This window comes from Microchirus variegatus (genome assembly GCF_963457635.1).
Source record: "Microchirus variegatus genome assembly, chromosome: 11".
NCBI lineage: Eukaryota > Metazoa > Chordata > Actinopteri > Pleuronectiformes > Soleidae > Microchirus > Microchirus variegatus.
Genome location: NC_139812.1, coordinates 4,963,991 through 4,978,007, shown reverse-complemented (window position 1 = coordinate 4,978,007; position 14,017 = coordinate 4,963,991). Strand labels below are relative to the sequence as shown.

General features: G+C 39.7%; 1 protein-coding gene across 1 annotated transcript in view; it reads left to right on the top strand.

Moving 5' to 3' along the window:
* Positions 1 to 474: 474 nt before the first annotated feature.
* Positions 475 to 14,017, top strand: part of nrg3a (neuregulin 3a) — a gene marked incomplete at both ends in the record, with an annotated part of 466,447 nt that continues 452,904 nt past the window's right edge. Inside the window, 2 exons of the mRNA XM_083898003.1 lie at positions 475 to 481; positions 1,006 to 1,746. Of these exons, the coding sequence (XP_083754129.1) occupies positions 475 to 481; positions 1,006 to 1,746 (748 nt within the window). The remainder of the gene's footprint in view (positions 482 to 1,005; positions 1,747 to 14,017) is intronic.

Sequence of the window (14,017 nt, the reverse complement as noted above, 5' to 3'; positions counted from 1 at the left end):
TGCACGACAACACCCTTCGCTCTAATTCTTCCTGCATAGTGCTCATCTGAAGTGTTTCTTTTTGGACTCCGTCCTTAATTGGATTCTACTGCTTAGCCTTGCTGGAATTTGGATCACACGTAAAGGAATCAAAGTGTTTTTAAATCCAAGGAGTGACAAATACAAAATCTACCAAAAAAGGATAGACTGACTGAGAAGCAAAGAGTGATAAAGGAAGCGGATAATCCAGGGAGAGAGCACGACCGAATCATAAATGACATATTTGTGCTTCTGCTCTTTCGTTTATGAAAGGATGATTTTGGGAGCTGAGGGACGCTGACTCGGCTAAAGCTGTTGGACCAGACTGCACAGGGAAACATATTTGTTTTGTCCAGTACAGGGTGGGGAAGCAACAAGACCCACCCTGCAAGTTTCACTTACCTGATTAGACAATACTGTCCTATTGTGGATTTTACACGGAGGAGCCATACACGCATGTTAAGTAGAAATAGCTGTGGATCTTTGATGCAGTGGCGTCTGAACACTGATGCCACAGATTTTTCACATGCACAGACGTAAAGCTGTTTTTTCCAACCCATCTCTCTGAATCGTCTCTCTCTTTGTCCATCTTTCTTCCTATTAGATGCATCACTTCTTCTCCTGCTCTTTTGGTTTACTCTTCCTTCTTTTGGACATAAGGACTTAGGGCGAGACTAATCACAGAGCATTTGGACAATTAGCCATCTACGCCAGTTCTGCCATTTCACACTGGGCGTCTCTGAGTGTGAGTGTGTGTATATATGTTTGTGACTGCGTGTTTGCATGTATCTGCACCCCTCCTTTACTCTCTATCCTTGGATTAACTATTTTGTGTACGTGTTACTGCTGAATTGCGTGCAGTTTTGTGCGGTCTCTCTTGTTTTATCCATTTATTCACTTTTCCTTCTGTCTCTTCTGGAAGTCCCACACTTTTTTGGAACCTTTCTGTGATGTGCTATCAATGCTTAACACAGGGTTAACCCTCAGTGATTGATAAAGGACTGCAAGGAAGGATGAGTGAGTGTTCTGGAGCAGCTGTATCCGGAGTGGTGATCCTGGAGGAACCTGAAGCTTCGGGGGCTTCAGGGGGCCGTAGGGAGGGCCAGGCCCAGGATCAGGGTCCCCTCCGTTGTGCCTTGTGGCCACGTCAGCAGACATGGTTGTGCATGGTCCCCTTACTTATTGGTTTCATTGGCCTTGGATTGAGCTTGATGTTGTTGAAATGGATCGTTGTTGGCACAGTGCGAGATTATGTGCCAACCGACTTGGTGGATGCTAATCCAATGGGGCAGGATCCTATTTTCCTCTCAAAGCCAAGCGGAATTCCTAAAAGTCCTGATACTAGCACTACAACAACAACTACTACTATAATTACTCCTACAGCTGATGGCGGAAACCCCACGGCTAGAACAGTAACTGTTGTAAAAGGTAGAACTCGTTCCACAGCTACAACAACAACTATTAGCTCCAAAGGGGGTGGAGCCTCGGGTAGCCAAGTAACTCCTCGAAATCCTGGAAATCATAATGGACGTGGACCTTCAGGTTTTACTACAACCACTGGAGCACCAAGGACGACCTTCAGAATTGGAGCAGCTACACCTAGCCCCTCTCCGTCCAACCCAACTGTACTCCATGACTCTACACAGATGTGGACCGTGGAGCATACTACTACTACTGAGACGGTTTCTACTACGCTCACCACGCGCACACACGGCCACCGGAAAACACGTAAGTCACTCATAATATAAAGATAACGCTTGTTTTGAATGAAATATTTGAAGAGACTTACTGGCAGTTTGCTTTTGTTGAAGTAATTCCAGAGGTGTGTTGTCTGTTTACTCACCATGTGGAATGAATAGTTCTATAACATCATGCCTGATGTCTACATTTTTTGGCAATTATGTGATTTTACAGTTCAATTTGAGTATTTTGAATGCAAGTGATACAAAGTGCTGTGCTATTTTGGAAATGGAACATCTGACACTGGCTAAAAATTGCAGAAGTGTGATCAATGGCATTGATTGGAACAGTGTATAAATTTGATGATTCATCGATGACTCATTCATCAATTTTCCTACCGTGTTTGGCTCTGTAACTATGTTACAGTGCCATTTTTTGCTCATCGTATGCATTGTTCAAAGACAAAAACACATGTTCATGTATGCACTCACATGTGTACTATGTGGTTTTGTTCACCTGCAGCCACCATCAAGATAAGGTGTCATATTGAGGTGTTAACTGTGCCTTGAAAACCTCTCTATTCTTGTTTTTTATGCCACAAAATAAGTGATTCTGATACCTGTATACCATTGTCCTTGATGCAAGTCATGCTCGCAAGCACACTATTGATTACTGCTTCAGGAAGGGGAGGGGTTACTTGGGTTACTGAATGAATGGCACACACACACACATAGAATATCTGAATCATAACATATTCAAAATGGTGTCATTAGGAGCTGGACTTCCATTTGCTTTTGATGCTGCTGTCTCTGAGTGTGGCTTGGGCCACAGGACAGGATGGTAAATGTTCCACTGTGATCTCATGCTCTGCAGGTATCAGGTCTCAGAGAGAGAGAGATCTAACTACTCAGGAGGCATTTGTTTAAATTTGGTGATGCATTAGGTGATACAGTCTTAATGAATCTCACTTTGTTAACCTCTTCTCGCAGTGAAACTTGATGTTACAGCTAAATTCCAATAGCCATTGGATTATACCACATCTAAATGTCAAGTTCTGGACCAATTAGATAAGACACATGCATTTGTTTTCCATGATGACTTAATTTGCACTCTCCTCAATAGCTTCATAATGACATTTGAGCTTCAGTATTGATGTGATATCTCATTGCAAGGTATTTTACCAAAAGTAATTTAGATGAAACCTTAGTTTGTTACTTAGTTAGGGTTTAAACTTGATGACAGACATTTTAAAAGGTGAAAACTCCTCTCCACCTATTGTGGGTTTTGCTCTGCTTGAGTGCAGAGTTGTGGCTGTTTCTTTTGTGTACATAATAATGAAAATGTTTCCATTCTACACTAGAGACCAGGAGACGTTACCTCTGATAATTAGAAACACATCGGGGGAAAATGTTATTGTCTCATTACCAGGAGAAAGAAAAAATGGGGGGGTCATTCATCATCATCGTTCCACTTATTAATTAACCATAAAAAAAGAAAGCCATATCTCCAGCAAGTGTGCCCGAAAACCATTAAGCCTTGCTGACAGATATCCCAGGGAAAATGTCAATCCTTCCTCTCCAGCTCGCAAGAGAAACTTCCATAGCCATTTGATAATTCCAAACACCCTTCCCCTCTTTCTCCCCCTCTATTCTAACTCCCACACACTGCTTTGATTTGAAAAGGCCATCATTTTCATATTAACCATCTGTAATATGTGAATGTGGTATGCAGTGTAACTGAATTGGCCGTGTTGGCCTGTGCTCAGAAACGGAGAGAATTACATTAATTTAAGTAAAGCTGTGCCATCTGGACACTGTTATTGATGCTGTCTCTGTCTTTGTGGGTCACCAAATTAAGATGGACATTGAGTCTCATCAGTGTTTGGTTGTGGTGCTTTCAGTGGTCCATGGACTCATGAAGTGTTGCTGCTATAGATTCCAATATGAGAGTTTTGTTTCAGTAGTGTCGTCAATGTTACATGAAAAATGGGAGGCTGCTGGTTAACTGAATGGACAATGGAGTAGAGGAGTAGGGGAGATAATGCTATTGCAGGGAGATGAATGACCTCTGAACTACAGCCAAATGTCTGACAATACCTAGGAAAACAGGTAATTACCGACAACTGAGATGGAAATAAATTAGAAATTGAAAACATAAATATGGTAAAATAAGACCAGATGACCCAGTCCATTGACTCCAGTACCTTCATATGATTGTCATGTCCAAACTTGCTGCTGCTGTTTTAGGTCTTTGTGTCCATGCTGAGTCACTCCGCGAGATAAGGTGTCAGTCAGACAGCAGTCTAAATCCAGATTAACAGCCCATCACTGTGACAGTAGAAGCAACATAATTACAGAAACCAACCTATCAGTCAGTCACACACTCCACGCACACACGCTATCAGGGGAATTTTATGCCAGCACACTATACTAAAAACGCATGTACAGCACGACATCATGACATCAACCTCTAACGTGCGCATGTAAATTCACTGGACAATGGACAGACGGGCATCACTGTGTGTCACGCGGTCGAAGTAGTGCTGTCCGTGGTGCTGAATCCTCAAATGAGGATCAACAGTAAATGATTATAAATTAATACCACGCCATCAATCTTGAAAGGGTTAGTCTAGGTGGTTGAATTTGAAGCATAAGCAGAAAATATTAAGAAATGAATTAAAGACAACACTCCTCTCTCCAACTCTCGATACTGACACTGTTTTTTTTGTTTGTTTTTTTTCAGGACAGTGTGCACATACAATAATCATTTAAATAAAATGAAAAGTTGGGGTGTCAGTACATTGAGACGAGCGTGCACACAGATGTCTGCTGCGTTCGGAAGTGGCATGACACTTATCACCCGTCACCCTTCATTATTTGGTGTACGCGCAATACTCGTGTCTGCATGCACGTGTATCGGACGCATGTTTTTCAGTCTTTATGCAGGCGTAGGCAACAGTTTAGGTAATACAGTATAGTGTGCTGGCATAAAATGCCCCTGATAGCGCACACGCACACGCACACGCACACACAGACTCTAGAGGCTTAAAAGCAGCCTGAATGCTGAATGATTGTTTTAATGGTCTACAGAGAGACAATTTTCATTAAATAATGATGCTGAGATGGCATTTTCAAGTGTGTGTGTGTGTGTGTGTGTTCTTGACTGAGTTTCAGAGTTCCTCCAGGAACCTTCTAGGAGTATTGTTGAGAAGCAAGATATATGTGGCCCGCCACGACCAAAGAGGGTGCAAGTGGGCCCAGCGCAAAATGAGTAAAACATGAAATTATTTTTTTTTTTTTCAAAGTGAGGAATTTTTTTTTTTTTTTTTAAATTGTTAAATTTGAAGTTTGTAAGAAGCCACTACATGCTTCAAATCACAGTATTGTGGGTCTTAAAACCATAAACTTTGTATTTTAATTAAGGTTGTTTGATCGCTGTGTATCATTCCTACTTAGGGTGTGGATCTCACATTCCAGAGCTTTTGTTGTTTTTTGGCCAATCAGCTGACGGTCACGGAGAATACACATGGCTAATTAATATGCACAGAGCCTGAGAGAGTGAATGAGTGAGTGAGTGAGTGAGAGTGAGAGTGTTTGTGTGTGTGTTCACCGTTGAATGAAGATAAGAAAAAATATAAGACAAGGAAAACCGGAGAATAACTAAATTGTGGCTGTACTTCTTAAAAAAGACAGACACAGATCTCACTTCTGCTATGTGAGTGGACTTGTTAGCATTTGAAGCTAGCGATAGGGACATTTTTTCTTTTAATAATCCACTATGCGTTTCAGAACGTTATGTGCTCATGTGCTTGAATCATGTGTGAATGACACAGCTTTGCGTATGAAGCATTGACTGTGATGCTAATGATTTAGCAACTAGCTGAGAGTTAGCACATCATCAGCTCATTCAGTAACAGACTGATCCATCCACACTACACCACAGAGCCACTTAAATGTAAAGACAAGAATAGTATTCTTGTTTTTAGTATTAATTACAGAAATGTTTTATCAGTTTATTAAATTATATCATATGAATAAATGCATCTCAAACACACTGATGTGGATAAAAAAATATAAAACAATACTCTTTGTTACAGCTACAAATAAGGGCATTATTCTTGGTGGCCAGTATCTAATTTCCAAAGTCTGTTCAAAGTCAAGCTTGTTTTGAATAGAACACTTTCTTGTGTTGGACATTGATACTGTACCAGTCTTGAGTATATCACATATTTATCACAGCCTTGAGTATCTACCAATACCAATACCAGTATGATAGAGTCCTTTTTCCTTTTCTTTCTTTTTTTTTTTTTTAAAACAAAGTTACACTCATCTATTTTACTACAAATAAATCTACAGCACATAGATCACATGATCACTGCATCTCTTCCGACACACTGTGGGAACGGCATGGCAAGTTCATTCATATAGCACTATTCATACACAAAGCAATTTAACATCAGTTGCTCTTCACATCCTGTATATTTATATTGAATTAACCCTTTCTGTGATATGTATAATTTTGGATTGTATGTTTGCTTGTTTTTTTCTACAGATATACAATCCAGTGAATCCAGTTTTAAACAGATACTGACACTGAATATCACCTTTCTCATCCCTGATTTCAATGGAATGGCTTTTGAGATTCCTGTTGTCTGTTTTTCTTTTTTTTTTTAAATCTGAAACTATGACCGACATAGCAGTGAAGCATCAGCAACACTGATACATGTTCTCACAGTACAAGCAAAACCATATAAATAGAAAATACTGACCTACAATTGCTGATAAAATCCTTCAAATCTTGTCTTCCTGTTTCCGTAAAAACATCTCTCTCTTAGAATCATATCTGTCTACCATTTGATCCTTCGTTTACGACTCCTCACAAATCAACATTTGGCTTCACTGATGGCATCAGTGTACATGTTTGTGTTTCACTAATCAGTTCTTATTGACAGATTTCAGGTTTTAAATCAGATTGTGGTGTTCACGATCTTTACACTTGGATAAGCTCTGTAAGCTGCTCTGTAATAAAATCTCAATGGGATTTGCACAAACTCACTGAAATGTACACACTCGTGTCCATGGCAACACATCATAGTTTGTGTCTATGTATCCAACATGTGTGACCCAGCTGTGACCTATTTCATGAATGAGAGCACCATCAGTTAAGGTTGTCATTCTTGTAGCTGAAATGACTTTTACTGATAATATTGCAGCAATGGGAAGCAATATGTGGACAATTGTATAGTGTGAATATTCTGTTGTGTTTGTTGTCGTAAAACTGGGAATATATCACTCACCAGTCATCCTAAAGGGTCTCCACAAATGGGTTCACTGAATCTTGGTTTGTATCTTCATGACTGATTAAGTCACTTTAAATATGCATAGATAGCTTTTCTTTCAAGACCAGTTCCTATTTTACTGTTGTGAAAAACCAGTGGAAGAGTGTTGTGTCATATATATCCCTGCATAACAAAACCTAATGCAAACCAAGTGAGCGCTTTATTTGCATCGATTTAGGTAGAATAAAGCAATACCTCTGTGACAATCGAGATGTAATCTTTTTATGCAAAACAATAGCAAAGTGAATAACACAGTGAATAACACAGTGAAAGAATGGCATAGGTGATCAATATTAATGCAGGTGTTGTGTTTCTATCGCCATTACACTGTGCAATCACTTTTAACATCATAATGACAAGTTCAAGCTAGAAATTACACACAAATATATTTAGAATTAAATGCAGGCTATAAGTCTGATACATAATTCAGGGTTTGGGGGTTTGGCTTGTAGGAGTCAAAGCAAAATGAGTTGTTTGATTGTCCTTTTCATTTTTTAAGTTTGCCTATCTGTCAATTGTGGTGTGTGTTCTTGGAGCACTTTCTAGTTAATCATAGATCTCTTCCAAAACCAGCAGTGAATATTTCCATCAATCCATGATGCACAGCTGGCTTTCAGTCTGACACACACCCACACACACACACACACACACACACTCAACACACACACACACACACACACACACACACACACACACACACACACACACACACACACACACACACACACACACACACACACACACACACACAGACAGACAGACACACCCATCTGCAGATGCTTCTAATCAAAACTTGCATGTGCATTCCCATGTTTCTTGCGTTCCACTTCATTTGGCTGTCAAGATGAATTTTTTTTAACCTTTTTTTGACCGTTAATAAAGCAAAATCCAACCAAAAAAATCCCAGTTAGCACTTTTAATTTGGTGAGGATGTCGTGTGTATTGAGCTCCATGTCACATTGCTTAATTCTGATGAAATGTCTTGCAGGAGGTAAGAGTGATGAAATATTAATGACGTGAAAAAGAAACATGTTCAATATGTAGAGGAGAGTGTGAATAATTGAAGATGGCCCTTTGACGAATTGAGCCATGCTGAGAAATCCCTTGTACATGCATACTTCAGTGAGGGACGGGGTCCAGGCAGCATCCATTCCTCATGCGGAGTAAAACTTTTTGTTTAATTATTTTGCTGGTAAAGAAAAATAAAGGCGCGATGTGTTGTTTACCTCCTCATGACTGTCGTCTCTCCATGCTCTGGCTCTGCTCCCTGTACCGAGCAAATTTATCATCAGGTTCCAGATGATGATGGAGTACAAATTGGTTAAATGTTGTCGCCAACTTCAGTGGAGCCTTTTAATAATGAATTCAGGTTTTTAAGCCTTGATTAGATGAGGCTTGCTCCATTTTATTGGAGCCTGTGGTAGGAAAGGTAGCAGCTGACAAGATTTAAGGGAATTGAATACCTTATATGGGATTCACCTGCCTCACACCAACTCTCCAGAGGAGGCTGTTAGCTCCAAGCTAACGGCTCCAATGTCCCCCATTGTCTCAGGGGTGTGTTTCTGACTACTTAGTGCAGTGGAACAGTGGAGCATTTTCATTGTTTAATTGTTATTTTGAGTGATGGAATTGAAGTAGCATTTAAGAAATTTGAAATTGACTTCTTCGTCTTTTCTAAACACTTATTAATACAACTGTATTTTCATCAGTGGTGAGGAACTATCCCCTAAACATGTCTATTCTCAGAAATATTCTGCAGTGTATTGTTTTTAGATTTTATATAATCAGAGAGCATGCGCTATAATAAGCACATATCGATTTGTGAGTTATTGAATGAGGGAAGTTTCCTGAGAGGCAATAATCTACACCCACCGCAGCTTACCTTTCCCTGCTTTCCTATTAATCCATCATGTGGCCGAAAGCTGCAAACTGTTGAATCTGAGAAAGCAAATAAATAACAGAGTGTTATGAATTCAACCATGGCCAAAAGCTACTGTTGCTGTTTTCTTTTTGTTGACAAATGAGATCAGAATCTGCAAATACAGTGCTAAACTGTGGCCACATGAGCACCTTGGCATCAATGGCACACCATAAATTGCAATTATACATTATTGGAATATGATTTTGCAGTCCAATGTTCACTTAAACAAAAATGACCAGCATCAACAGCACAAGGCATTATTTTTCTAGTGACAGAAGCTCCAGTGGGATTTCTCCTTGCAGCTTGGATTACTTCTTCAATGTTTAATTTATCCCCAAATTCAATTAATCTGTGTTTCAAAAATATAGAGAAGTAAAGAGAGGGAGGTGGAAGGGCGTCTGACTTTTATATTGTTGATGACATGTGGGGTCACATGCAGAAAACTGACTTTACACTGATGTCTGAAAGATAGGGACTCTTGAGAAGTTGAGGCCATTTCTCAATATCCATACTTGTGCGTACTTGTCCGTACTTGCGTACTCCCGTACTCGTGAAAACGTCATCACCCTCAGTCCTCAAGTTCTGTTCCAATTCTCAAGAACGCGAACAGCGAGTACGGTTCTCATACCCGGAAGAGTTCTCGCTCCGCCCATTTTACCAAGTATGCATCTGTGACTTGAGCTTACTTGAGAAAGCCATATAAAATAAATAAATATTTGTCTGTGTCCTGGAATGCAGTTTTAAAATCATTTGAGGAGAGGAATTAGTCATTTAGAATACAAACGTGTGGTTTGTGTTTTAAGATATGTTGTATTTATAGTATTACAGCGGTGCTGTAGGAGGTGATCAGCTCCGCCTCTGCGGACTCAGACGGCTCCGTCATTAGATACTTGGTGTGATCGATAGATTTGTTGTTGACACGATGTTTTGTTTTGACCTGACAGTGTGAACGTTTGTATTATATGAATGTTTAATTTATTCTAACTTTTTTTAGAGTTATATTAAAGTTGCACTGTCATTGTATATGTATTTAAATATAATGGCACTATAATACAGTGTCCATTAGATTTAAATACTTATACATACACATATATATTCATATATACACACACACACACACACACACACATAATACTGTATATCTGTGTGTGTGTGTGTATAGTGTACATATGTGTATATTAGATATCAGTCTAATATATTACTCTACACTAATTTAGTGTATCTATTTTCCACATGGTACTGTCTATTTTAATACAAATGAATTAATACATTGAGTTAAATATTTAAAATGTGAACATAACAACAATATATATGCATTTATTAAAAGTATTTTATATGATCATTCATCAACACTGTAGGTGGCGGTAATGATGCTTAAGTGCTTGGCGCCACCCACCATTCAAACAGTAGAACAAGGAAGTACGTACTGGCATACTATATACAATATCATTAGTGCTCACATGCTCCTTAGTAGGGCTCCTCAACCTTTTGACCCTGCATCTGCCCCCAGCAACTGGCACCCTGGTGCACAGAGAGAGTGAAAAAGGAGACACATTAGAAGTATTACAGGGCTTTGAACAAAGAGTACGTATAAAGTACCATCATATAACTAAAGAACCGATTGCAAATGTATTTGCGCACCTTTCCACCACTGCACAGAATGATGTGCATCTCACTTTGATTCAATGCGACGATAAAAATGCTAAATTAAAAGTTACGTTTAGTTAGAAACTTTTGACCACTTGTGAGGACACTTGACTGCAGTCCAGTTCATGAGCCACAGGAGGAAAGCCGGTAATATGAATCAATGAGCTGACCTTGAGGTAGGCAGTGAAAGAGATGAGGGGAGAGGAAGGAGAAGGAAAAAATGCTATCATACAAACTCTGAAAGCCATTGTATTGGAGTAGAAGTCGTGCAGACCTGCATGAATTGCTGTGTGCTCTGACAACTCTGTGCACTCTTGGGTGAAATAATCACTGTCTAAGCATTTTATCTGCACTAATAGCATTGTTTACTGCCAGGTGCTGGCAGTGTAATGGCAGCGGGGAGAGTAGAGGCTTTTCGTCAGGTCCGTGCATCACTGGTGTACACTTTATGTTTAAAACATAAACCCAAGAGAGGTCAAACTGTATCGCTTGGCTTTTCTGACCCAATGCCATTGTCAAAGTGTGTTATGTGACAAAATACATACATATGAATACATATATAAATCTGCTTTTCCAATGACACATGATGATGATGAGGTACAATTTCTCTCTTCTTTTTAGGTACAGTGTGCAACATTAACATTAACAAGGCAGAAATTTAATTTACTACACATAATATGAGTAGTAAATTCAATAAAAAAAACGAAAAATAAAAAAAACTTATTATGATTTTTTTTTTTTTTTTACATAATTTATATTACAGTCCCGCTTTAATGAAGTCTACCATCTTGTACCACAGTTTTCTAGAGCATCCGGGACTTATAAAACTATCCACCAGTGTGAACTCGTTTTAATTTTACAAAACAAGTAACTAAAACATTGTATAAGGAAACTATATTAGATGAATCTTTGCCAAATAACCATCTACCATCCTCAGGTACTTTATTCAGTTTAATTCAAACAAGACACATGTACAAAGCAGCACTTACAACTTCGGCTACAATATAAGCTAGCTCCTTCCAGTCTGTTATCAGGGGACACTTTATTTTTACTAGTTAGTTAAAGGGTTTGCCTTTACATGTTTGCCTTTAAGATATTTTTAAATGAGCTATCGATCATGCCTTTTTATCATACATGGACAATTATAACTATAGATGGGGTAGGCAACATATTGTTGGTGTAAATCAACATATTGTTGGTGTAAATCAAGCGATATAAGAGAATTCTGAACTTGCTCAAGTCTCTGTTTTGGGGAAATCATGTCAATAATGGTATATTTTGGCAAATCGGTGCAGTTCAGAGAGAAAAGGGCGATCCTATTTTCTGTTTAAGCAGCTGTACAAGGATGTACACATACCTTTGTTGCTAATTCCAGCAACAACAGCTTGCACTGGAAAACAACCAAAAAAAGAGAGATTTGGGCAATAAATACAATAATACTTGATTCCTTCTGGTCATCTGTCATATATGAAGCATCTGTCTATGCTCATCTGGTGGGAGCAGCTTCGGATAGAGAGCCTCCATGCCTTCATGTGACTTTATCATGAGCCACAGCTGCTTGTTACACTGAGCACCTGACTAAAGATCGATTAGCACAATCGGATAAAACAACCTTACCATTAATTTGGGGCAGCTGTGGCTTAGTGGTTAGGGCTTCGAGCTCGAGACCGGAAGGTAGCCGGTTCAATCCCCGACCAGTTCGCAGCTGAAGTGCTGTTGAGCAAGGCACCTAACCCCCTCACTGCTCCCCGAGCGCCGCTCACTGGCATGGCAGCTCACTGCGCTGGGTTACATGTTCTACACCTCGCTGTGTGTGTTCACTAACTCACTGCAGAATTGAATTTCCCCTTGCGGGACTTAAAGGGTTCTTAATCTTCTTAATCTTAATTTCAAACAAATAATTAGCAGCAAAAGTCTCCTCCCTCTCAGTCATAGCTCATAATTCTTCACATGTGGGTGTGTCAGTGTGTGGTGGTACATTTTTCATGCACAGAGCATCAGCCACCTCCACCATCCTCTACCCCATGGAAGATATTGATCCCAGTGTGACTGTATCCTGATGTTGTGCCACTCAGCAGTTTAGTAGCACGGCCCTGCAAGCCCGTTCCTATTGGCTGTGAGTTCTGATTACTCCAGGCCCGCTGCATTTTCTTGTGGTTATTTTTAGCATCAAAGAGCGTTGGCAGCTTCTCTCTGCAAGGGTGCGCAGAGCTTGCTTTTCTGTTGGAGTCCTCGGAGCTGTGAGGGCTGGAGGACAGATGAGACAGTCTAGATAACATGTGTCAAACTCAAGGCCCGGGGGCCAGATGTGGCCCGCCACATCATTTCATGTGGCCCGCGAGTGATTAATTGGTCTTAACAATCTGTGTTAAAATAGGTCAATGCTGCTTTAAAGCGTGCGTTGACCATAAACTACGTTTCCCACAATGCATGGCGATTGCGTTACCCTCAAAGTGAAGGCGTCCTGCCACTAGATCGCAGTGTATCATTGTATATGCATCATGCAATTAGTGAAATTGACATTGAGACTATGATCGCAGCAGAATGTGTTCCACAACCAAAAACGATGTGGCAGTGAAAGCTAGCTTTATTGTGGCTGAAGAAATGGCCCGTGCTTGTTTTTTTTGTTTTTTTGGAAACATTACAGTTGTGGGGGAGATTGAGCATGTTAAGCTCAGTGAAAAAAAATAATGTCTTGGTTTTGTATCTGTTGTGCCATTGTGCTGGATCTTATTATGGTAAGCAGCAACAATTGGAGGCCTCAACGATGAGTCCAAAGATGTGGGAGGCTATTTTCCAAGAAATCAGAGCTGTTAAACCGCACATTATGTATTATGTTACTTCGCAGGACGTTTCCTGGGGAAACAGGAAGCCTTTATCGAAGGTCACTTTCACCTTGATGGAGAAAACAACTCAATAACGCACACATACACATAGTAGAGTACACATACACTAGACATTAAGTTGCTCTGCCCTGCTGTGTTGTTTTCCCTCTGTGTCAAGCACAGAAGTTATTTTCATTTAATGCCAAGAATAAAGCATAGCAGTGCAGTCCAGGAATAAAAAAGCTCATTAATTTTCTGCATAGGGAGATTATCTGCCATAATACAATGTTAACTCGGCACAATCTATGGCACTGTTTTCCAAACCTCTTAAATAGTCACCAAATTTACTTGTCAAGCCTGAATAAATATCCCTTGACCCACCTTTGAGTCCTGACCCAGTTTCTGTGAATGGGATTAAATAACGTTTTATTCTCCTGCAGAAGCCACAAGTCCTCATGATATCAACTGCGTCTCAATATTGTATCATTTAGCATTACATTACAATTATTATTATTTGCCTGTTTCCAATGGTTTTCCAATAGTTTATGATTGTCAAATAACCATATGCTTTATAATAATGATTCAGCT